This window comes from Meleagris gallopavo, chromosome 7, assembly GCF_905368555.1.
Source record: "Meleagris gallopavo chromosome 7, MGAL_WU_HG_1.1, whole genome shotgun sequence".
NCBI lineage: Eukaryota > Metazoa > Chordata > Aves > Galliformes > Phasianidae > Meleagris > Meleagris gallopavo.
Window position 1 is genome coordinate 24,130,351 of NC_139410.1, and position 26,715 is coordinate 24,157,065.

Genomic DNA, 26,715 nt, shown 5'->3' on the forward strand with positions numbered 1-26,715 from the left:
AAAGGGGCTGGTATTTCCAGCAGATACAGCTGTTTACACTGTGAATGTCTATTTGGTGCATTAGATAGTAAGGATGAAATGAAATGGTATGAGGTTATATGCAAGTAATAACTGAGATTCTGTCCACAGCTCTACCCTTTTTCTGCAAGGGTCAAGGCAATTCATCCATTTCCTCCTGTACAAAAAAGGGATTAACAACATTTATTAATTCACCTTAGAGCTATGGAAATTATTAGTTAGTATCTGTGTGGTAATATGAATATGTCAAATGGGCAATAAAGACTAAGTATGCTTCCCACCTCCATGACAAGGCAGCTCACACCCACCTGTAATGTATGAAATACGTATTCAACATTTTAAAACTCCTTTTATAAATCACTGCCATTTTTCCAAAGGAACTCAAATGTATTCTTGAAAAGCCCTTACTGCCAGACATACAAAGCCCAGAAGTATGGACAATGAAGCAAAACCTGACACCTCTAAGCAGGACTTCTAAATTTTTGTGAAATTTGCTGCTACCAATTTTAGAAGAAGAAAATAAACTATCAGATTCTGAGTTATAACCATGAGCTTCATTGTGCTGAAGACTCCTATACTCCTCTTCATTTCTTTGGAAATTTCACTCCCTCTCCCCCAGCCCCAACCCCTACAAACAAAAACAAAAAGTAAAAAAATAAACTCAGGTTCTGCTCTGTTTAAAAACAGTGAACTTGCCTAAAGTCAACCTTTGTCTATGTACTATCATTACAGAATTCTTTCTATGGCTAACCAGCTAATAAATAGATACAGAGAATGCAGTAGCATATCATCTAATGGAAACTTTCTGTATATTGTTCCAAAACTACTGTTGCATTAATGAAGCCATCATTACTAGCCACAGTCTAAGTGCAATTAGTGTAAATGCCATGAAGATTCTACTCATATTTTTTCCACAACTTAATTAGGATGGTGAGAGCTTTAATAGCACTGCACCTCTTTTCCCTAAATTAAGAAAATCTCATTGTCCTTGTAACTCTTACTTTCATTACAACAGCAGCATGAGAGATGGATTAGGTCCCTAATGAGTCTTTCGAATGAACAGCCACATGAACTTGCTGAGGCACTGTACTGAGAAATGTACATTAGTTAGGCTTTGGCCTTTACAAATTAGCAAAAATTCAACATGAAAATTTTCCCTCCTTCATCCCATTATGATTTGAAATGCAGGATATTGAGAAATTGGGGAGAAAAATGTTTCAAGAGCAGCTATATCAAAGCATGGCATCTGTTATCATCTGTGTCCTTTTTTCCCCTCCCTGTTTTAAGATTACTGAAGCAAAGATTTTTCATCTCATTAAGTGAAAACTACACAGTATCTTCTTGTCATTTTAGTTATTTATTTTTAAAGATAAATTTCCTCATATAGCCAAAAAGCAAAGACTAAGAGCAGTGCTAGGAACATACTGTTTTTTATATTTAGGAAAAACTCTTGCTCACATATGGATTTTAATTGGAGTCAGAACCCTCAATTCTTACTAGAAATCTACAGTATTTTATATGTCTGATTTAATTTTTGACAAACTATTCAACAGGGGACATCAGGAGTAGAATGAAAAAAAAGTTTGTTTTCTTGACATTTAAAGTAAGCCATTTGAAAAATCAGGTACTGACGTAACCTTGAAGTAGGAATCTCTTTTACGGTGTGACCTCTGAAATCTCTTACACAGTGTTTCCTCTCCATGCACTTCACTGGCTGTCACAGAATTCAGAACTCACACAATGCCTTTATCTCCCACCTAAAGCCCAAACTCTGAACTAAAACTTATTTTAAATTGTAACAGTACTTTAACTTTTCCCTAATATTCTCTCTGTATTTTTATCTGCAAAACTGAATCTAACAACAGCTGTACTTAAAAAGCAATTTGTAAAAATCTCAGGTCTATAGAAAATGTTGCACACTGTAACAGCAAGAACATCACTAATTAGATATGAAGATGTTACAAATGTATACTTAAATGAGGTTCAGAAGTTTCTTAAAAAAAAAAAAAATCAACTTTTTCAAATTTTCCTTCAAGTTATCTTAATCCTTCAGAACTGTCTGAAAGAATACGGATTTTGTCAGCCTTTTTGCTCTTCTGCATGTTTTACCCTCATCCAATGATGCGTTACCAGATCCACAGAACATAATTGAATGCTGATGTAACAGTAGGTGATTGCAAATAGCAGTCACATGAGGTTCCAGTTATGACTTGCATAAAACTTGCCAAAATATGAAAAAGCATAAACTGTTTTGTCACTACTATGTGGAAGAACAACTGTTTTTGGACACTAAAAGGAATGATAAAATCCAGCTAGCTTTGTCTGGGGAATTCCTGTGCATAGCTCATAATAACATCTATTCCAGCATTCTCCAAACTTCCTTCAACTAGAAGATCATTAACAATGCTTGTAGATTAACAGTCGTTTCCTAACTATTTGAACACGCTGTAGTAGCAGGGCACAAAATAGCCTCAAAGAATTCATCACAACCAATGAGTAAATACTTTTATTTTATAGGATGGCATGGAAAAAGAGAAGAACATGCCTGCTCATCTACCAGGTGGGTTTAGGAACAACTGAACATCATCAGCCTGCTCCTCCTTGAGTAGAGGTAAAGACATTGGGAATGTATCTGAAAAAAATAAAAGCATATATTCTGGCACAATACACTACTCCAACATTCCTCAGTATGTGTATGTTCAGCACCTATTACAGGCAAAGCTGCTTAAAAGAAAGCTTTTACCTTGAAATAATTTCTTCAGCAAGAAAGAGCAAGCTTCACCTTGGCAGAGATGAGCTGTCAATGGTGTCCCTAGGGGAACAGCTGACACTGATGTTTGTGATGCACTAACTTTTCCACAGGAAATTATCAGCAAGCAGCATGACAGCCATCACCTAGGCTAGACCCCTGTGACCCTAGCCTTTCATTTGTATTTCTAACTCTCTGTGTTTGTCTCTATAGACAAGGGCAGGGTCCATCTTCAGAAGTTCAGTTCTGACTATAGAAAAGACGCAACAGCAGGATGAAGCATGCAGGAATTCAAAGGAGGATTACAATAGACTTGTGCAAAGACTCTCACCCATGAGGCTTTGACATCCATGCAAGGTCAAAATCTCCATATACAGCCTTGGCAAAGCTGTTCCAACACAATTCAAATTGCAGCGAGGTAGCCTTCAACACTGATGTCAAGCTACACTTTACAGATCATGACAAAATCATTCATATGACTAATAGCTGAAATCCATCCAAGATTTACAAGTTCATTGTTTTTAGACAGCATATCAGGAATTGAAAAAGTCTTAACAAATGAACATGATTTAAAGTGGCCAGAAAATGAAAAATGAAATGATACAACTATTGGCAGCTGTTCAAAATTAGTTCCAAGCACCAAGTCAGTATCAGGAGAACCACATTTTAATCAGTGAAAAATAATTTTCTGTTAGGGTAAAGGTTTTGGAAATGTAATTACAATGCTATCCATTTACCCTGATAAAGGCTTCCCAAATGATAAGATGCAACCTGACAAGAAGACCTCATTTTTCCCCAAACTTGAGATTACATCCTAACATAGAATTTAATGTCTAAAAAAGATTCTTTACTGAGCTTTCTAAATGAGATTGGTTTCCCATTGCCCTCTGAAAAAGAGACTGTTTTAGAGCAATGGAACTTACTCCTCACCAGGAGATGAAGTGTGATGTGTAGGGCAAAGCACTTTGCTCAGTGCAGGCAGTATTACAGAACACTTTCTTAGCTTCACAAAATGAAAGGTTTTATCTCACATATAGCAAGTCTGTGGGAAGCTTGCATTCAACTTTGAAATAACTATAATAATTGAAAGAAAACTAGTTGAATTTATATGATCTTAGCCATCTAGAAATACTCCTTAAACAAGGTATCTGCCTAAGTATTGACAAAGAGATAAGCAGCAGTTCTCTACCACGTCTTCAGTATTGTAACTCATCAGAGTGGGTACTGTTAGTCTAACATCTAACTAGACAGATGCAAACACAAGATCTTTTCTTGAAGACCTCAGAACAAAAGGAAGCAATGTGTATCATTATGCCTACTGGTTTCTGATTCTGAAATTCATACCCAAATATTTATTTTCACAATAAAAAGTAGAAGTGTTCACACAGGGAGCACCATTACTTGCCACTATACACATAAATATGGAGACAGACACGAGGTTCTGTGTCCTGAAGGGCAGAGCAGCTGACAGCAGCCCTGCCAGAGAGCTAGGTTCCTCCCTGGCATAACCACCATCCCCATCTGGCAGATAAGCGATAAATAGCTAAACAAGGCAATTAAATTTCTCCCTGGTCTCCCCTCCAGGCAAACGCATGGGGCTAGACTCCATCCCTTTGCTGTGTAAAAGCAAAATCAATGGAGAAATCTCAGCTATCTCTAATCTCAGCTCAGTCACCACAGGAAATTTTGACTGGGTTATGTAACAGTGGAAAATAAAACTGATTTTCAGTATGTCTAATGCATCACAGTTTAATTGGTAATATCATCTCTCTAGGCAAGCTTTTATCAATTGTGTTACAATTAATTTAGTTTACAGCTGTCTAAACATAGGTGCATCATGAGTTCATACATTACTCCTGAAAGAAGTGCTTATTTGTATGGTGTGAGGAAATAACTCCAGGAGGTACTAACCTCTTTCTACTAAAAGACTGGACTAGCACTTGAGATGTATCCAGAGAAGCAGTGATAAAAAAAAACTCTCTTTTTTTCTGCATTTACTTTCTTTCAGTGGGTTGCATGATACCTTGCAAGTTAAGATTTTTCTAACTGGTTGTTCACATATTGATTTTGGAATAGAAACTGGAAAGGGCCAAGCATCTCCTGCGTTGCATAATTCATTGCCAGCAATTTTCTGATTTATGTATTCTCAAATGCATGAAAACAGAGAAAAATCCCATGAGTCTTTCCACATTCACACGGTCTCCACAGTGCTGACAACAGTAAAACCAAACAGTTTCCTTTGGCAACAAACCTAAACAAATATAACCTGGAAGACATCCAAGAAAGCAGTATTAGTAGAACCAAAGTATGTAGTGGAAGTTTGATAGAATCCTTCTTCTGAAAAAAAAAAAAAGTTTTGGAACGTGCTTTCACTGCACTTGTCTTCCACTCTGTCAACATAGCAGCGATTTCGTAAAAAGTCTATATGTTTGGTCAATTTGAGTGCATTCCTTAAGGTAAGTGAAGATGTGCTTTCTAAACCTTCTGCAAAAATTTGTGCTTTTTTGGGGGGGGGGGGGGGGGGGGGAAGGGAAGTTTGAAATAAAAAGCTATATTTATGAGTTGAATCACCAAAAAAAAAAAAAAAAAAGGCCATATAAAGTATTACAAATAAGATTTCCTCAATATGAAATACTGTTGAGAGGTGCTTATAGCCAGTTCGTGAAGGCAGTGGCTAGTGAACAAAATGTGGCCCAGAAATCCAGTCATATTTCACAGGAATAATATTTTTTCCTCATATTATTACTAGTGAGTGCCAACATAGCTGTTAATGTGTCACCCTGTGAAAGGTATTTGAGAAACGCTCAGAAAAAGACAAGTTTCCTTTCACCTCAGACCACATGCAACTTCAGTACACAGCCAAGGCCAGGCAACTGAAACAGTTAGTCCCTCCTTCCAAAGTTAAATGTCTGCATGGATATCAATAAACGGGGAAGTGAGAGTCCTGCAATATGCATCTATTTCTGCAGCTGTAAGACAGAATTTCTGCTGAAGCCAGCTTGGATCCCTGTGCCAATTTTATAATTTGAGACTTTCCTATAGCACCCTTCCAGCCCTATTCCTACTGCCCGTTATACCATAAGCCCTTCTGTATTCGTTGTACATCACTTCTAAATGCATTTCTTAAATTGGTTGGGTTTGTTTGTTCCAAGAGACTTCATGAGTCATACAACAGGAGGAAAGATTTAACCAGGCTCCTAAAGGATAATGTCATCTTTAGATCACGCTCATTATAATTCATAAGTATCTCTCTACTTGACAGGTCTTTGGTTGCAGTTTCAATCTCATGCTAGTTTTTTCTTGAGAGCCCTTTTCAATTTTCCACATTGCTAATAGAGCCTGAGGCTAAGGTAAAAATAATTTGGGCTTCTAGAAAGGATCAATAATTTTTATGCACCATGCATTTTAGAATACACAGCATCACTGACACAAACACTATTCCTGCACTGATAAATGTAACACATCAGGATGTCAGAAGCTCCTACAAAACATGTTCTTTAAATTTATTCAATAAGTACCTGCAATTCCATACCCAGAAAGCAGCGTTATATTTAACTAAGACAAAATTATATATATGTATAAAGGTTTGAAATGAAGTTACTGGAAGATTGATTGAATGTAGTAATTTTCTCTGCATCCTGGCTCACACGAGAGACTATTTAGAGGAAGAAGGTCTAATAATTTTGCTACTTTTAAGTTATTTCATCAACTTTTGTGATAGTATAAAGTTCATTTGGCTTTCCCTGTCACTCACACAAAAAGTTAAGTGTAGTTGATCAAGTGCTTAGATATGCTGTACTCAGTTTGCTCAATAAATTATTCATTCAGCAGCATGCAGAGTAAATGATATTTTAGCTGGACAGTCTTCTTGCTTGCAGTTCACACGCTTACAAGATAAGCAAGAGACTGCATTGGAAAAAGGAAAGATCCAGTAATATAGAGCTGTTTCCTCCCAATTTAAGGCTTCTAAAGAATTGCTCACAGAGCACATTGGGGTTGACAACTGAGTGCTACTCTCTTGGTGTCTGTTTAACCCTTACAAAGAGCTTGCTTCACTTAAGGTACCTGAAGCCTTTGACAGGCTCAATGGAGATGTCCATGATTCTCAGAGAAAGTGAGTGTTAAAGGAACATTAATTGCACAGCACAGCAAATAGGTTTTTAAATGAAGAAATCTCTCAGAGAGACGTCACAGGATCAGAGGTAGGGAAAGGGAGAAACGTAAAAAAAGATTAAATATCATGTTGTGCTGTTTTTATTCCTTTCTCCCCACGTACGATCCTTTATTTGGCTTCACTCTCCCTACCACCACTTCAAACTACAATTTAGACTGCTTCCTCAACTCACATTGCCTCTAATTCCCAACCTTCTTCCTCCTACACTGCTGTATCCTTGAGATTGAATCTCTGAGCATCAGCACACTTGGTCTGATCCTGCAAGGAGGTCTACTCTGCAGACACCTGGAAAAAAAAAAGTCAAGTGTTGATGTGCCTCTGTTTTCCATCTGCTGAGTTGATCTGCACTAGCAGTGTTCAGCAGAGCAGAGTTGTATTTGTACATCAGACTTTTACAACAATTAAGAAGACTCAGTCTAAAAAAAAAAAGCTTCATTGAAGAAAGCTGTGCTGAAAATATCTAAGAGTAAGCAAAAATTTATTTACCTGTGAAAATGTTTCCATTGCAAAATCTGTTTTGTAATTAGTATTTCACAGAAATATTAATTCTAATTAAATACTGCTTAGGAAATAAAAAATCTTAGAAAAAAGAAACACCTCCTATTTGAAGTATTTTGTAAAACTGAGTACCACAGCTCAACCCAAATGACACTGAAATGTTCCATCGCCCCAAAAGTTATGTTGTTTCCCTAGTGTATGGAAAAAGGAATAGAAGGGAAGGAATGAGGAAAACAAAATCCATATTCAGAGAACAGAGTATTGTAGAATATACAGGCTATAAAAATGAGGCTGTGGCAGGTGCATTAGTTAAACCATCTCAATATGAATACTACCCAAAATTTTTTTTTTCCCCCCCTTGATATTAGGCTTAGAAGCTCTTTACCCATTTCCCTCAGCTTTTCCAGCCTGGTATATGATAAGCGTAAGACCAATCCCTATCATGTTGGAGGCTTCTTGTATGCTGGAAAGGAGAGCTGTACTTCAACTCCTGGACCCAGAACCATTTATGCATGGATAGATGCCTGATTTTCAGTGCTAGGAAGAGATTAACAGGCTCTGGATGATTTAGGAAAAAAAAAAAAAAAAAAAAAAAAGTAAAATCACTAGTGGGAGCGAGCCAGGTGCCAAAAAAGGAACACACAGGCAGTGCCCAAAGCACTTAGGAGAAAGGGGATAAGTTGAGTTGTACCCAACCTGGGCTGAGAGAACTGTATGGTGACCCACTCCCTTCCATGCCAAATGATGCATGCAGGCAATACTAATTGGAGGGTTATGAGCTACCTGGAGACCCACTCAGCCACCAGTTGATGATTCTCTTCTCCCTCCAAAGGAAGATGTTATGACTGTTCATTAAGCTGACTGACAGCTCCCCTTCTCTCTGTTGATTGAGATAAACTTGTGAGGTAAAATATGTAAGTAACCTATATTGCACATGTAAGATATATTTTCTGTCTACAACTGAAAGTTTTCTCAGTTCACCACTGCAGAAGCACAAGTAGACATCTTGTATCCTGTGGTTTGCTTTCCTCTGGCTGCACATTTCTTTTTCCTAAGCTATTGCAGCAAATACTATAAGCTGCAGCAAAACTCAATCATTGCTCCAAAGTTGTAGGAGACGTGTCTCTTATAATTCCCTTTCATTTCTTCCTCACTTACTGTGCTGCCAGCCCTTCATCAGATCAGCTTTCTTTTATCATTGTTTCCGAGCTCATTATTCAACATTTAGCTGAACTGAACTGCATTTACCATTCATTAGGTATTTCTAAGCTGAAGGTGATCACATGATCCAATACTTCCTGGATTTCATTGTAGCTTATGTTCTCTGTTCCCATAGCTTAGTGACATGTTTAAATTTGGCTTTGAATACCATTGTTGGGACCGATTTACATGAATAGCACAAATTGCAAGGCATGAAGGATAATGCCAAGTAGAAACAGAAATCTATAGCATCACTTGATCAGGCCAGCATGCTAAAATGATGCTGATAAATCTCCAGTCACTTTGCTGATACAAGACTGAATCCACTGTCTGATAAAAACGTTCGAGTCTGTGGCTGTTAGTAGGCTACCTGGCAGAGAATATGCATTTCAGAAACAATCAAATAAAGAATAAACAAGGAGAAGGAAAAAAATGCCTCCTTTCCCAAGTTCTTGTTTGGTATATTTCCATTTGCATTCAAATTTTCATTTTTATATTAAAAAATGGAAACTGGTTTTGAAGTGGAAAGCAAGTAATTCCTTCCTAATTCTGTTTCCCTCTCTCCAAATGGAGAGACTTATTCTCTTTTTAAACTACTACAGCTCTGAGAGAATTGCAAAGATAAGAAATAAAGCAAAATGAAATAAAGCAAGAAAAATAGAGAGGGAAAAGAGGAAGCCTAAGATTTTGGCTCTTTGAACTAAAAATAGAGCTAAATGAAAAGCCTAAATTTATTAACAATCAAACTCATTTATCGGTAACAACTTGTCATTCCAACTACTGAACCTTCCCGTGTAAAAATACTCTGAAACACTCTTAGTTCATCTCTCCAGTGGAATTCTGTGCATTACAGAAGTATTTCTCTGCAGATTTTTCTCTGCATATCTTTGCCCTTTAATGGCTTTCAAAGCCTGTGTCCCAATGAAAGGATAAAGGGGATTTAAAACCACCTCCCTTTCCTTCTCATCTTCATTTAGCTCTGCTTGAGATAGTTCTCAGCAAGGGGGCATCAAAATTTACATCTTGTTTTTAAATAACATTTAGACAAAAGCTTCATTTTATTTTTAATGAGATGTATACTGCTGTTCACACTGTGGACAAGTTTATTTCCTGCTACAGATTCTGAAACTGTACCTATCTCCAGAAAAACATCTTCTAGACATACAGCTCCACACACTTCACGCTTACACTAGCTGATCTCTCTTTTTGCTGTTTCTCAAGAGATTCCAGAGTCTTAGCTTGAGTTTCATACTTAAATACTGAAGACAGAGCTAAACAGTACACGGAGAAAAATATTCCTCATTTCATACCAGTTACCTTCCATATCTCAGATTGCAAGCAATTGAGATGAGATGCGATGCCTGTTTGGCCGGCTTACTTAAGAGAAAAAAAAAAAAAAAAAAAAAAAAGAGTTTTGGAAATCCTGCCACCATGCTGTTTTCTACTTGCCAGAAATGCAAAAAAGAAAAGACATTACTGGCCAAATGTCTCACTTTGAGTCATCTTTGGCATGGTCAGTCTGCCAAGGCAAATGATACAGGACTGGAAATGAGAGGAGGCAAAATCCTATTAGAAATACTCTAAAAAAGCATGTTTCAAAGAAGAGCTCAGGAAAGGAAAGATTTATAGCAGCAACTTCACTGATACCATCTGAGAAATATTCTCCAGCTCATCCTGGTGGTATTTGTCTTGATGACACACGTGCACCACACACACACACACCAATAGAGAAGGCACTGCAATTGAAATCAAAATAACACAAGTGGATTTGTCTTATTGGCAGATAGGAGTCTTGTGCAGCTCCCTGTAGAGATTGCAAGGTAATGAGATTAGGGATGAAAAATAAGATACTGTATAAAGTCAGGAAAGCAAGCATGAGAGAGACCCCAGGGTAGTTGTGGATCATTTCACTTAAGCCCTGTGTTTGCCAACAAGAACAAGCAAAGTAAGCTGTAGGATATTTACAACCAATACGTATGCAGGTATAGTACATGGAAGTCCTGGCACAGTGCCTCTGAAGTATTGGTTTGAGACTCTCACTTGATCTTTGAAGCACAGTGTGTCAATGTGTTGGTGTACACACGTATGTCCTTATGAATATTTAGGCTAGTCTACCAGTCTCATATTCTATTTTCACTATTCTGGTATAGCAACTACTTTCCCATCAGGCAGACAGGAAAAATTATGTGAATTTTTGAACATGAGAGTTAAAATATTTCTATCCATTAATTTTCCGTAACAATAAACCTTAATTATGTTATGGGCAACTGCCTATTTATAATCATGCTGCATTAATAAGTAAACCACAATTCTGCTAATGTTATTTTGCTATATATTTCACGTTGCACCAAGTTTTCCTTTAAAACAAACCAAAACAAAAAAAATTAAGCTTATCTTACAAAAGATACTTCTAAGGAGATCCAGAAAGTAATGTCATCCTTTCTTGTAAAAATTTAATCTTGAATATGTTATCAGCCTATTCTCTTCCCACTTTACTCTCAAACAGAACATAAATTGTAATAATAAAAATAATTTACATTATAGATTTTAATTCAAATAGCATAGGAAAAAAAGAAAATACTAGTAGTTCAATAATGCAAATAACTTCCATGTTACAACATCCCCCGACAAATCTTCCATGGCCGAGTCAGCATTTTTTTAGGGAGAAAAAGGTGATTAAAGCCACTCTCTGTGCTTCCAAAAAGCATGTAGGAAGCTCCAGCAGAACTGGGGCACAGAGCAACTTGGTAATTTGTTCAAGCCCACACAAGAAATCTCTCCTTCTTAATCATGTTGCTGTCCAGCCAGCATGTTAGATGCAGGATTTAAAATTCTTTTTACCACATAAAACAACCATATATTTGTCACAAACAGGAATAGCCAGCAGGGAGCTTACTTATGTCTTAGATTTAACAGCAAGATCTTTTAAAACATGCTAATTCCATGAATTTAAAACCCAGAATCTGTGTTTTGTTTTGTTTTTTTTTTTCCTTCAGGTGAGATGCTATACGTGACATATCTCAGAGTAGGGCCCAGGCTGTGCTTCAAAAGAAGCAGAAGAGACTTACTTTTTCTTTTTGGAATATGAACATCTGAAAGCTATCACGTAAAATATGTATAACAATATATATGTTTGTTAGTACATATATATATGTACTATATATATATATATAAAAAATTGTACTTATATACAAAAGTGTAGATACTTATCTACATAGACACGTACACATACAACCCATAAGCAAATATAAATGCATTCAAAGGAAATGGGCATCACCCATTTTTACAAGATTCTGGACCTCACGTCTTGGAGGAAAGGGTTTTCCAGAGCCAGATAAGCGATAGTTACAGTAGTTGGGTGCTAGACTTAAGCAAATAAGTAAAGTAGATTCTGATGCCTCTGTACGAGCTGCTTATTTAGCCTGAAGATAAGCAAACCTGATCTGCATTTTCAGATAAATTTACACGTATCTTTTTCTTCTAATAGGGACTGTAACTGTTTGTTTGGAAGGCAGTTTCCTTTAAATCAAGAACATTGCTGGTACTTTTCATTATTATATCAGAAGACTCTCAGATTCACCTCTTTCTACTTCACATAGACTTCATCATAAGCCATCACTTCACATCTTATCTACTAATCTTACCCAATAGTAGGGGAGCAGGATTGTCTCCCTCTGCACAACATGAGAGGGCTGAAAACTAATTTACTTTTCAGGACAGAAGTAAAAAGACTCATTCTCAGGCTGAATTACAGGGAGCGTGCGGTGGTAAGCCTGAAGGACACAAAGGACAGTGTGACTGCACCTAAAATGATGAGAATTAAAGAGATGATGGAGAAAAAAAAAAAGTTCACCATGTGATTTTTTTGGCTTTGAGATACTTTGAGATTAGTCACTGAATGAGAGGGTTGAACAGAACAAGAGTAGGACTGAAGTCAAACAGAAAAGAATGCACTATATGGTACCCGGGAAAGCAGAGATGAATCACAGCCCACATCCTACATAAAGGTTCTTCTGGATCTGATTTTCTTCGTACCAGAAAAAAAAAAAAAGCAGCAAGCTCCTGAGAAGATGGCTCAGAAGGTATAAGGTTAACTATGAAGCTATGATGCAAGACGAAATAAACAGCAACCCTCTGTCCTTTCTTAGGCAATTTCTTTGGTATTCTTAATAAGGGGCATAATTAAATCAATAAAAGCATAATCAAATCAATGCAAACAATACACCCCTCATGCCACAGAGAATTTCCTGAGTATGAATTGCATGGTGGAAAACTGAAACTTCAATCAAAGCAGATTCTCTTAGCTAATCACATCTTTTACTTGGTACTGCAGAGCATTAAGGGCTTACTAGACATCATTAAACGAGAAATATTAGGAAGTCACAGTTAGAGAAATACTCTGAAAGGACTGCATGCAAGAGTCAAAAACCTAATGATTCATCTTAAAAAAAAACTGTAAATGTCTTATTAAACAGAATATTGAAGCTACTCAAGATGAGAACAAGATTCTTTTGCCAAAAGAAAAGAATATAATGAAGGCAATAAAAAAAATATATATATAAAAATGGAAATGAATTATTTAATTGGGAAACTCTTTGATTCCACCACAATTTTTTTCAATAATTGCAAAGACATGGGTTTCTGTAAAAGCAGTATCTAAAATATTGTCCTGCTCCATACAAAGAACTGAAGTTACATGTAATAACAGTGATGTGTATGTTAATCTTGTACTGTTAATTTTACACATAGAAATCTATAAAAAGAATCTGGGTATACCTATACACTATTAAGTTTTATATTTCTAAGAGGAAATCATGAATTGAGCAGTCAGCAGAAATCAGGAACAGCATATTTTGAGGATTTAATATCCCATTGACAGGCTTCAACATTGTTTATTTCAATTCAAGATTAATAAACAAATATTTTGATGATGGAAATTAAAAAAAAAGTCAAATTCTCCTAAAAGAAGGGGAAGAGAGAGAATTTCTTTTTATCAGCTCTACATAAATTTTAATGTTCAGAGACTAGTAGGAATTATTATCACTATTTAATTACTATTTCTTCCAGTTGAACCATTCTGAGTTCTGACACTGTTTACTGGAACATTTGGTTTCAGTGAGCGTACAGAGAACTCTTCAGTTCATCCTGTGTACCACTGCAAAATGCCCGATCACATTTGTAAATGATACACTAAGAATTATATTCACTGGGTTCAACTGAAACACATTTATAATGTAAAACTTAACTTCAAGAGTCCTAATGAGATTTTGTAGCCACTAGTTTTTTGAAGCTAGAATGGCAGACATTTAAATATTAAATAAAGAGAGCACCAAGAACAGAAACCTAATGCAACTTGAAAAATGAAGACAACTTCCCCCAAGGATCCTTAGAACCCAAGAGTGCTCTCTTGCTTTTTTGTTTCTTTCATCAGAACTGATCAACAACCTCTTCTGCCATTGCAGCTGATATCCATTTGAAAAAGAAAAAAAAACCACTTTACTTGCCTGTAAAATACCAGTGCAATTTATTACCACCGAAATTGTTGCAGCCATTAAAAGAATGAAGTATATAAAGTATATATTGCAGAAAGAGCAGAAAAGACTGAAAACAGTAGGTAGTGCAGACTGGGAGATCCAAACTTATGAAGGAGGTGGGCCTATTTCCCCCTCCTTCCTCTTAGCACTTCAGCAGCTCCATCAGCAGCCACCAACTTTCCAAGGCTCTGGCAACAATGAAATAGACATGACTTACTATTCTGAATTCCTCTTGAATCTCTTTTTAATTAAATCTTTCCTTTCCTCCAGGGAAGCTTAATCAAAAAAACAACCCATCAAATTACTGACTTAACAGAGGCAGCTTTGCTCTAAGCCTTGTTCATTTGCATAACTGATGACTGTTTGTCTTTGCTTTGATCTTCCTGGTCATTCCAGAGAATGAAGTGAGGCTATGTGTTACACGCTGTTTATTCATAATACTTACGCTAAGGAAAAGGATAAGATTTTTTTTTGCCAGTATATATGAGAATATTACAAGAAAAAAAAAAAAATCACTCTAACAAAGCTATCACAAAGTAAAAAAAAAATGTTATTGTTCCATTTGGCTTTAAAAATACTAGTATAGTCACAGATGTTCTCCTTGGTACTCTGCTTCCTACAGGAATAGCTTCAATTAAACAAAAGATCTTACTGATTCGCACAGCTTTGGAATATCATGAATAGTACTCACCTTCTTCCATATACTTACTCTCAAAAGTAGGTTAAGAATTGGTGAAGGAGTGGGGCTTTTCTATCATCACTATTCTGAAGAATTTCTACAACTCTACAGAGCTGATAGGTGTCTAAGAGCTAAACATTGCTGCTTTAGTAACTACATTAGTGAGCTTACTGTCCTTCTGTTAAGAGCTGTTCCAGAAAAATCTCCATTCCCTGAGGTTTGTGAGTTAGTGCACTAGGCACTGCAAACCAACAGTCTGTCTGTTCTCACTAGCTCTCATCAAAGACAACACTGAACAGTAACGTATGAATATGCAGAGGCAGCAGCAGATGTGTTTGTAGGTAGTCTTTAGAGCAGACACTACTTCTATCATCACCGGCACAAGGGAATCCTACCGTGAGGATGAAGACCCCATGTTTCACACTTCCAAGCACAGAAAACCCATTCCTATCTTGAAGGAGTCTGAATCAATTATTTTATGTGCACCTTGTGGAAGAGAAGAACAGGCATTTCCAGCTGTGAACTTTTTCCTCCCTGTCTGCATACTGAAATAAGTGCATGTCTTGGAATTTACAAAGCTTAGCTTGAACATGACTTTATAGATTTGCTCTAAATTCTGTCTAAGCTAAGATTATAGTTTCCCTTAATGTAAGAAATAAAAGGGAATAACCTTTCTATCGTGCATTTCTTTTGGCTACATCAGGATGTTACTTTATAGTCATATTTAACAGGTTATTATTCTTTAACTTAACGTAAATGCACTATTCCTGCCAAACAATTTTAGTTTAGCACCAGTGGCTCTACCCACATGCCATAGAAATGACTGGAAGGGAACAGTACTAAAAAATAAAAAAATAAAATTCCTGACTCACAGCCAAACCACACAGCTCTCACACTTTGTAGGTTTACACGGAGATCCTAAAAGCTGCTGCATACAGACCCCTGGGGAAGTCTCCATAGAGAGCACAGATTACAATGGTTTCAAGACTTTTTGTTGATACTGTAAGTACTTTTAAAAGCAGCACACCAAGAGTATTATTGCCTGTATTACATCACTGTCAAGGCATAAGGGTTTCTTTCTTTAATCACTGATAGCGTACTCTTTATACACTAAGAGATGAATATTTAATTATGATGACAAATCAGGTACGCTCAAGCTCAAAGCAATTAAACATGTCACATAAAGATACCCAGAGAAACTTAAAAAAAAAAAAAACAACAACAGCAACAACAACAACCACCAAGCAGCAGACCCAGGCCTTTCCTCTAACATCCATCCTTTATCCTAACATTTAGGGGGTTAATGCTAATTTCCATATGTTACATTTTTCATTGCAGTAGAAAAACAGATAATTGCACTTGTAATTGTGGTGTTGCCTTGTAAAGTCTGTCAGGTGTTAGAATAGTGACCTTTGTGCCTGTGCTAATTAGATGAAGTTGAGAAAACAAGCACTGTACATCACATTGTACTTAGGCTTAGGGGTTGTAGAGGGTAGGAGGAAAATCTGTTCTATTATAGCTCTGACTCACTGTCTGCTTGTAATCAGAGAAAGGCCTGTCAAATCAGGGCTTCCTTATTTAATTCACAGAAGTCACTGAAGTCCAGACCCAATGACAGAACTGGTGGGGTTTGGATCAAGCCTGTCAAGCAAGTGAAATTGCATACATTTGTCTTGAAATGAGTCATGGAGGTTGCTATCTCCTTCTAAAGTAGAAAATTACTTACAGTGTAGTAAAAAGATCCTTTTTTATCATTTCTGCTGGGGTCTTAAGAAAGTAGAACACTCTTTCATACTGGTTGACCTTGCCGAATAAAGCCAACCGCAGCTTCTGAGCAAAAGTAAAGATGAAAAGCACATCTCCATTAGTTGTCTAAAAAAGTCTAGACTTTTGAAAACTGTCACTGAAGGATGTGGGTGTGTAAGAAGATTGTAATCCAAACTCATAATGGTGCAGTAAATAGATTGCTTGGACTCATGAACAGCCTCTCTGAAGGAGGCCCTGGGGAGCAGCACCAGCTACCAAATGCAAAATTCAAGACAAGCGTTTATAATTTGTAAACAAATCTCATGTATTGGTTAAAATGCCTAACGTTACAGTTATTTTAGAGGCATCTGGAACTCAGGAATGTGACTGAAAATATTAGCCTTCAGGCCATGACACCTGCTTCCAAGCCAATGTTCCTCTCTTGAATGACAAAGCTAAACAAATTTTTGGTGGCTTTCTTCAAGCACAGAAGTCATGCTGTAGTTCTCCACTAGGAAACCAGGCCAGAAAAAAAAAAAAAAAAGAAAAAAAAAAATCAGAAAAGTGCCTCAGAAGCTCCTTGTTCTGCACAGGCTCAGCCCATGCTCAAGATGAGGCTAATACAAACCTTGGGTGGAAATAACCATTAATACATTTCTTCAGAGCAAGGAGACAGTAAAAACTGTGAGATTGAAACTTTTAAAATGTATCTATGCAGACTTCTGAGCACTGTGATAAGCAACACCACATACATAACACTATTAAAGCTAGCTATACAGTTTGCAGGCTGCAGTAAGCTTTCATCTGTCCATCCAACAGCACTGACAACCAGGCTCCTGCCTGGAAGAAAGGGAACCAAGAATACCTTTTAGACTATTTGCTCTTCAGAATATTTAAAGTATTTTCTGTGATGCTCGTACAAAAATGATTATGACAGAATAACATAATATTATTTATATAAATATCTATATTTCTACTAACTGCTGTTAGTAATGTGTGTATATATATATATATATATATATATATAAAGAATACAAAAAGGTGTGCAACTTTAACTTATGCTGTTGTCAGTGAGTTGGATACAAAGTTGGCATAAAATCTGACAAAAGAGCAGAGCAAAGCACTTTTAGATGATGTACTCAAAAGAACAGCAGCCATCAGGAAAATGAATAGTTCTTTGTGCTGGCAGGTACAAACACCTCGTATTGCATACATCGGCAGACGGGTTTTAAGAAAAATAAACTTCACAGGAGAACAATAACAAGGATTTACACACTGGAAAATCTGCCTTCTGAGGGAAAGTTGATCTGAAATTCAATAAGAGTCATTCCTTTCATTTTCAAGGAGTTTCGACCAGATCCTAGATGAACTGAGTCTGAACACAAATTCACTGAATAACTGTCCAAAAATAATGAGAATTAATATTACATATAAGATGAGCTCTGCATTTAAGAAGCAGAGCTGGGAAAAGGGGATTTGATAATCTATAAATATTTGAATGCTGCAAGCTACATCTGATTGAAATTCATCAAATTTTCATTTTCTTTTCCAAACAAACAGTCTCTGTGAAAAATGTCATAACTGTTTAATCTTGCTAGGGGTTGCTGAAGGAGGTTCTTCCTCTAAAATTAAAAAGAAAGTTATTTTGATACAAAATTTACAATAAATAAGTAAACAAAACCACACAGACTGAACTGAGTACTTCAGGACAAATAAGGACTATATAAGGCCTCTCCATCCTTTTCTGTGCTGCTCTGTTTAATGCTCACACAAACACTTGCCCCAAGTATAGGGCAGTCTAGCGATCAAGTGCCCACCTAAAAAAGCACAAGTCCAGTTTCATATTTTATCAGTTATTTGACTGTTTGGTGTTGCTTTAGGCTTGTTCTCCCCTTCCATTTAGTTTTTGATGCACCTTAGCTCCTGAGGACCATGCTATTTCTGTTGATTTTAGCATTCCCTTTGCTTTAGGACTGTAGAGAAGGAGTGCTCCTTGGCTCGTTATCGTGTGGGGCAGACATTCATCATCTATTAAATATTTAGATCTTCATATAGCAAGAGATGCTGCTAACTTGTTTGATTTAAATTACATCCCACTGGCAAATCAAATTAGAGAAGATTTGAGTAAATCTACCTTTTAAAACAAAAGCTGATTTTCTGTGCTCAACCATTTGTGGGATTAACTTTTCTAATGGGTTCTTCTGTGCACAGTGTTTTTGTTTTCATGGATACTAAAAGAGGATGAATTATTCATTGGAGTGGAGGTGGAAAAGCTACAACATGCATTTTCAGAGCATATTTAGTCCCTTTTGTCCTTTTCATAAATCAATCCTGATTACTATAAATGCATGTGTTACTCCTAAAGGTTCACTGATGACTCACTTGGACCATTAATTCAGACCTCCTCTAGTGCATTAGGAAGCTGCCACATGTAATGGTGAAACTGGGAGAAGATCCCTTGTGACCTCGCCTCTCCCTCTGCAAAGAAATGTCTCCATCTCCAACTACTTTCCATATGCATAATTTTACAGACATGCCAAATATTCTCCAATAACAAAATGCTTTTCCCCTGCTGCTACAGTGATAAATTTGCATGAAGAGAAAGACAACAGCTTTGTTAATGTTCAGTGGATTGATTTTCTGACCTAGAAGAAGAACAGAGAGCAATGGCTTGTAGCACCTACAGCAAAAATGGGGGCAATTTATGTCCAAACATATAGAGACATCACTGAACTAAGATGAGAATGACTACAGTTATGTCATCGTTGACATAGATCACATGGCATTTGTCTCTGTTCCTAGACTGCTGATGAGCTGTCATCACTGAAGAACTACTGTCATCAAGGAACAATACCTCACCATTTAGAGTAGAATGAAATGAAACTTGCCAATTCTTATCCAGGTAGTATAGCATTCATCAACTCCTTATAGCCCAGTTGGGAACAAATAGGGGATTTTACCCATTTGAAAATTATTATTATTATTTACTGCTATATTGGCAACACAGTGCACTGAGCACCTTCGGAAGAAGAATTTATGCTCCAGAATTCCTAAGGGCCAACACTCAATCCTTCTCAATACATATAATAGAACTGTACATGAAAATGTATTTATTTCCTTTCCATTGCAATTCCAACTGTGCCACAACAGTTAGTAGTGCATACAATTCTGTTTCATGCTCTGAGACTCTGTGCCAGACTCAATCATGTCAAAAGGGAAGCCTCCCCCACCAGGATACCATGTAGTTAGCAGTTTTCATTGCTACATGTGTTACTGAATATTTTTGGGTACTTCTGGGCACCAGATCGAGAGGCGACCAGTGTGTCCCACTGCATCTTGATGTTTTTTTTTTTTTATTTCATAAAGATTATAAAGAATCCACACAATTAATGGTTTGGAAAAGAGTGCATTAACACTTGCCACTAAAAGCCTTTTCAAGTTAAGAATTGCATTAAACAAGCAATTCAGACATAGTACCAATAATAGGGAAAAGTTGCTAAGAATCCGTATTGAGAATATCCCATAATATCAGTTTTGGAGCTGTGCAGTGCAACACAAATACTGCTGGCACATTATAAAACTAATTAGTGGGGTAATGTATCTGCAGTTGTCTAAGACAGGAGGGAACCAAAGAAACTCTTCTCAGAAAGTCTCCAGCACCTGCATCCACCTCATTGGTGAATCAGTTCTGTTGTCCAGAATCTGGACTTCCCTGGCCCAGTACAAACACACCAACAAAATCCTGATCACGAATCACAATGATGCTGTTGAATAATCCTTTGAGTTATTTACTTAGGTAACCATCACAACAAAACAATTCCTCTAGCTTCAGTTACCGAGAGCCAGTTTCAATAAGACTTGAACCAAAGGGAAATCCATTTGTTCACCTAAAAAGAACATTTGTACCCCCATTCACTAGACACCTAAATAAGCCTGACTCCTCCCCTAATTTAGTGCCAACAAAGAATGAATACAAAATCTACGCAGATGCACTGCCACTGATAGAGGTGACTAAGGCACTGTAGCCATCACTGTAGCCATGCAAATCATTTCTTGACCTCTCTTTCTGAAACTAAGTCCTCTCTTATCTGGTAAACAGCCTCAAAAAAAAAAAAAAAAGTGAAACATGCATCTCTTTTCCACAAACAACTTCTACCATGGAAGAAAAATCTTCTTGCAGATGTCCATGAACTCATCACATTCTCTTTCACTGCATGGAGCACACATACATTTGGTACATTTGGTTATTAGTGACCATGCAGGTTCAGGCTCCAGGAGTCTTGAGATTGAGCACTGGTGACGTATTCATTATGGTAAATAGACTCTGGGTGAAATAAAAGCCACCATTACCTAGAAGAACATCTGCTGTTTTATTCAGATCATGTTCTGACTATCTCTAAGCACAAAGTTCTGCAGGAAATGGACCACACTATCTGAGTTTCAGCACATGGTTTTAAAATGTAGAAAGAGTATCACACAGAGGCAAAACCTCTGCCAGAAAAACACTTTCACCTCTCTTGGTATACAGATCAGGTAAGATCATGACATTTAGAAATGGCTTCTTCTTTTCTCTTTTACTATGTTACTTTCCATTATTTTTTGAGCAAATAGCTAAAATCTGAACTGCTTTATCACTTTTAGAAGTGCAGTTGCATCACTTCATGATGAACTCCCAATTTTTTAACTGATTAACAGAGCGGATAATATTAAAGTAAATCAATAAATCATTGCTTTGGCAAATCTTTCCTCTCCTCCCTCCCCCCCAGTTTTACATTGCATTGTTTTCATTATTTAAAACATCATCAGTTGTGCTGATCCAGTGAACAGATGGTATTGTCAGCCCACAAGAACATGGACAGGGCAATTAGAAAATTCAGAGACAAGATTAATACAAACAAATTAATTATCAATAATACAAGTTCAGCAACGCTTAACAAAAAACTTTTTTTTTTTTTCCTGTTTGTTTGTTTTTGCTTTTTCCTGACACTATGGAGGCATGCTAAATTGTCTGCTGCTACTTCCTGCTTAACCAAGTGATGCTCTCACTGCATACATACTCTTACTCGTTTCAGTATTCAGTTATTTAGGCTCCACTTGCTGAAAACATCAGCAGCGATAGAGGAGGGAAAGAGGAAGAAGGAAACAAACTATGGATTTAAAAGTGATTATATGCAGCTAGGCAAATATGAATACGACACAAAAGAGTACAGGACATGATCACACCAATTAGGATCAATTCAATTGACCTCAAGGGACTTATTTTAGATTCTCACATTGATTATACATGTAAGTATCTATCTCCATGCATGCTTAAGATACACCGATTCAATTTCCCACTGGCAAAAGAAAAGATTCTTGTGGGCTGGCAACGGCAAAAACGATTGCAGTTGGCAGAAAGCATGTCCAAAGCATACAAGGGCTAGCTGAGCCAAACTGATCGGATGATCGATAATGACAAACATGCAAGAGAGGCAATGATCAGCAACTGCCTTACCAGACTTTGCTGTGGCAGCAATGGCATTCACAGCCTGTCTCTCAGGAAATTTCATTCCTTCTATCGTTGCATGGGAAGGCATGAAAAAGCTAACATTTGGATAGGTTTTTTTCCTTCCTTTGTGAAGGTAAGAGGAAGAAAGCACATCTGAATATTTGTCCCTTGTGAAGAATACTTAAGTACTAGAGGCAGAGGAAGAACCGGAGATGCGCATCTGATTCCATTTACTCAGCCTCCAAGAAAATAAGCCTCAGACCACAATCTGAAGATCAATGTTCTCCCTTTTTCAGCAGATCTCTTCAAAACTTAGCATTGCTGACCACAGGTATATAAAGGTTACTGTTTAACAGACCCCTTGTCTTTATCAATGCTGACCTAACAGGTCTCATCCATGCCATTACAACTCCAAAATACACCTCCTGATCTTGATGGCTCTAATATTTAGTCAGAATTTCCACTCTAAGTTTTTCACTTACACTTGTCTGATTCCTACACAACCCTTGTCAATTCAGATCACCGCAAAGGAAGACTGAAATCATCAGTTAACACTTACCGCCAAAAAAAGGCTGCTTTAGAAAAAAATCAAATATTTTCCTGGAAATCCAAAAAGAACATTTTTTCTATTTCAGGATAAATAGACAGACCGATACATACTGCCTGCCCCTTAACTGAAAAGGCTGTCTATTCTAAGGCCAGATTTAAATTTGCAGCAGGTTAGTGGACCATTCTTTGTCCACCTATTTCAATAAATTCAATAGGAATTGGAATTCTAACACACACTGGATTACTGTATCTTCACCTGACAATCATGATTGGATTTAATTGAAAAGTTTGAAAGCCTCTTGTTCAGGTAACAAATGGTTGTGATTCTGTGGGAGGAGGAGAGGGCTGGGGTTAGGAATGGAAATGCCATTGTTACTGAGAATAAGTTCAGCAGCGATAGTTGGAAGGTATCAGTTCTCCAGGAGGTGATTTAGTCTGCTTCATCTTCCTTGCCACGTAGGAAAGAACAGTCAAGAAAGATAAATAAAGGAGAGGGATAGAATGTGTAAAATAACAAAAGGAAACAAATACCAGACTGAGGACCGTAACCCAGGAATGATCCATATTTCTTTTCTGCAGACACAGACCAGCACTGCCACTCAGGGCAATAGGAGGAAGCATCAGCCCATTTCCACCTCACTTGGAGAAAGAAGAAACAAAAAAAGCTTCTTGTCTACCTGATGAACGTAGAAATTCCAGTTTCACCAGATATTGTATATGTCCCATTCCAATATTATGTATGTGTATACATAGCCATTTTCTAGTAATTAGTATCCTGGAGAGAAATCCTGATGCCACAAATTAATCACAAGAAGCAAACTGGGAGGAAATTATTTGGTTTTGTTAGCATTTGGGAATTCTGATCTTCTCTAATGATGTCTACTGACCCCTAGCCTGTAGTTGTGTTTCAGAGCTGTTTCTTTGTAATTAAACAAAGAATTGCTAAACTCTGCAAAGAAGAAATTAGAAACATATATTAGTGGTAAGAAATGTTTTTACTTAATCAGGATTTTCTTTTTTTGTCATTTTTTAGAGTTTCCTAATTTAGAAGCAAGAGAAAAATTACTTAAGTTAATGCTGAGTTAGATATCCAGAAAAAAACTAAACCACTTGCATTCTGCCTCCCAGAAGCATATTCCTTTTCCACTACAATAATCTGTCTCCCATTCTGTTCTTGTTTGCAGAACTCGTCAGAAAAGAGCCTGTTAAAGGCTCACTGATAAACGAGCAAACAAACATCTGAATGTGATTCCTTCGGCCAAACCACTCAAAGTGGAGCTGGCACAGAAACAGCACTTAAGATGATCCCTGACAGCAGCCTGTGCTAAGGTTCCCATTTGTGAAATTCGGAGATTTCCTCTTTTAGAAAACGCACAGCATGTCCAGGAGCTTAACAAACCATAAGAGAATGACATTCCAATGCAGATGTTTAAATATCCTGAAGCACTCCTCCGTACTTATCAAACTATTTATGATATTTGTTAGCCCAAAGCTGAGGAAGGGCCAACGTTTCCTGAACTCATCTCCAGCTTTCCCGAGATGCGGCACACAGAGATTATTTATTTAAGAAGGTGATGAATTTCTGGCAATTACTGAGGCCCACGTGCATACAGATACCCGCACACCCAAACCTAATGAGGTTTCTGGAGAACTTGCAGCTATTGCAGATTCACGGGCTCCTTCACTCAGCTCCTAGGAAAGCGCTTACAGCCGATTCTGTGCTAATTCACGGAGCAATGAATAAGTAAAAGCCATACAGTATAATAAAACCATTGATCATTATGCTTTAAAAAGATTGACTCCTAAATATTTAGGAAGGAGCGCGTATTCAATGTTTATTGGCACTGGGAAATTAAGCTGTCACCCGTGAAATACTAAAACTCATTAATGCAGAGTTTCTTTTTAAGTGTTAGGAATTAACTTTATGACTGCATCAGTAACGGCAAGCCTCAGCCTTAAATCGCCTGCCATTTAGCTTGAGGGAACGTTATTAAAACATATTAACCATAATTTAATCGACTGAGAAGAAGAAAGGGGGGAGAGAAAGAAAGAAAGGAAGGAAAAACGGACGGAATAGAGAAGTTGGCCCTGCTCTGTACCGAAGTTGCATTCGAAGCACACAGGGCACGAGCGGGGCCGCACCCCGCAGCTGCCGAGCAGAGCCCCGCACCGTCGGCGGAACAACAGCGCCCTCTGGCGGCTATCGCGCCCCGGCGGCGCCTCCGCCCCGCGCCGCTCCGCTCACCCCGACGGCCCCGTCCGGGCGGACCCCGGCGGCACCGCCCTTAGCGCATGGGAAACTTCCGAGAGGATAAAAAAGGAGGAGAAAAGGCGCGACCTGCGGTTTCCCAGCCAGAATGCCGAAGAGCGAGAAGAGGAACGACAAGCGAGAACAGACGGCACCCGCGCTGCCCTGCCGCCGCTTCCCGCGTTGAAGCGCGGCCGCACGCGCCCAAACCCAGCAGCTCCGACCAAGGATACAGGAGCGATCCGCTCTCATTGCCACATGGTCCCGTCCCGCAGCCGGCGCAGGGAGGGCAGCGGCTGCAGCGGCTGTGAAAAGAAGCCGGCAGTGCAGGCTCTGGTGGTTCCCCTTCGCTCCCACGTCCACAGCGGCAGGACGGCGGCGAGCAGCCAGCCCTTCCATCCGGCCGCAACTTTGCGTTTCTGAGCTCGGTTAGCACACCGGAGCCGGGCTAACTTTCTTAGAGATTATGGTGCAATAACCTCAGCTTTCAGGGGATTTTCTCTCCTTTCACACACCCCCACCCATCCCCATCCCAACACCAGGGAACTCCGCGCGCGCCCGCTACTCACAATTTGTCGCGGCTAATCCCAGGTGCCAAAAACCGGCGAGCAGCAGAGCGACAGCCCCGAGGGCTGGGGAATCCATCTTCAGCCCAGCGGAGGGAAGCCAGCAGACGTCCGCCTGTCTCCCCCGCTCTCTCTCTCCGAGCGCTTCTCAGTCTCTATGAATCTCCCTTTTTTCTCCTCTCATTTACTCCATGCAGCATCCAGGCACTCCGGGTGCAGGGGCAGCCTAGAGACGCTGCTCGGCGGCCCTGGTCGAGGGAGCCGTTCCGAACAGCGGCGGCAGCGCCCGAGCCGAGCACTCAGCCCGGCTGCCGCCGCGGCAATGCACCTCGCGAGCTGCGGCTGGAAGCGGCACCGGGCGCTGGGCACCTCCTTATAGGCGAGAGCTGCACTCCACCTCCTCCCAACCCCCTGGAAGTCACTCCTCCTCGCCTTCCAGGGAGGATCCTTATTGCAATCTTCACGCGTTGTTGATAAGCATCAGAGTCACGGAGTAAATCAGATGCCTGGAGGAAAAGAAAAAAAAATTTTTTTTCTCCTCCCTCCCACCCGGGTATCGCCGCGGCTGGAGCATTTTTAAAGCGTCCTCAGCTCGGTTGTTTGTTTCCTTTCAAATAATATATTCATATATCTTACTGCTTGTAGTGTCAATACATCCTTACAGGTCCCGGTGCTCGGCATCACCCCCAGGGGATCATTGAATCGTTAAGGTCGGAAAAGGCTTCTAAGATCATCTAGTTCAACTGGAGCCTCAGACAGGGCTGATGGGTGCTCCCAGAACCTGAACCACGTGCAAAGTACCGCAGCATCCCACACAGCTGGATGTTGTGGTTGACTGATTAACTGATTAGCCGAGTGGACAGGCTGTGGTTATCCCCCAGAAGGGTGAGAAGCTGGAAGGCAAAGGAAAGCTGAGTTTAAAACCATCTTGCTTTCCCCTGTGGTTTGTGTGCAGGCAGCTAGAGCACGCTCAGAGCAGCACCTTGTGCTGTTTGCAGTCACCTCCCTGCATGCTTGCAAACACAGGATGTAAACATCCCTTCAGGAACTCAGCTTTAATCACTGCTGAGATCTAACCTTGTTGCTTTGCTGCAGCGTCACCTCACATCAGTAGATTGCTGCATCAAAGCGAGGTCAAAACTGCATCAGTGATTCCCCTAATGTGAGTAAGGAGAGTGTATTTGGACCATTAAAGTCCTTGTGAGGTAAAGTTGCTGGTCCTCAGCCACAGTCTCCTATTGAGGAATAATTAGAAGTTGATCTGAG

General features: G+C 38.7%; 1 protein-coding gene across 1 annotated transcript in view; it reads right to left on the reverse strand.

Annotated features, from left to right (window-relative positions):
- CNTNAP5 (contactin associated protein family member 5) overlaps positions 1-25,929 on the reverse strand; it is a 244,070-nt gene extending 218,141 nt beyond the window's left edge. Inside the window, exon 1 of the mRNA XM_085228567.1 lies at positions 25,453-25,929. Coding sequence (XP_085084693.1) covers positions 25,453-25,528 — 76 coding nt within the window. The 5' untranslated portion in view covers positions 25,529-25,929. The remainder of the gene's footprint in view (positions 1-25,452) is intronic.
- Between the last annotated feature and the right edge of the window lie 786 nt (positions 25,930-26,715).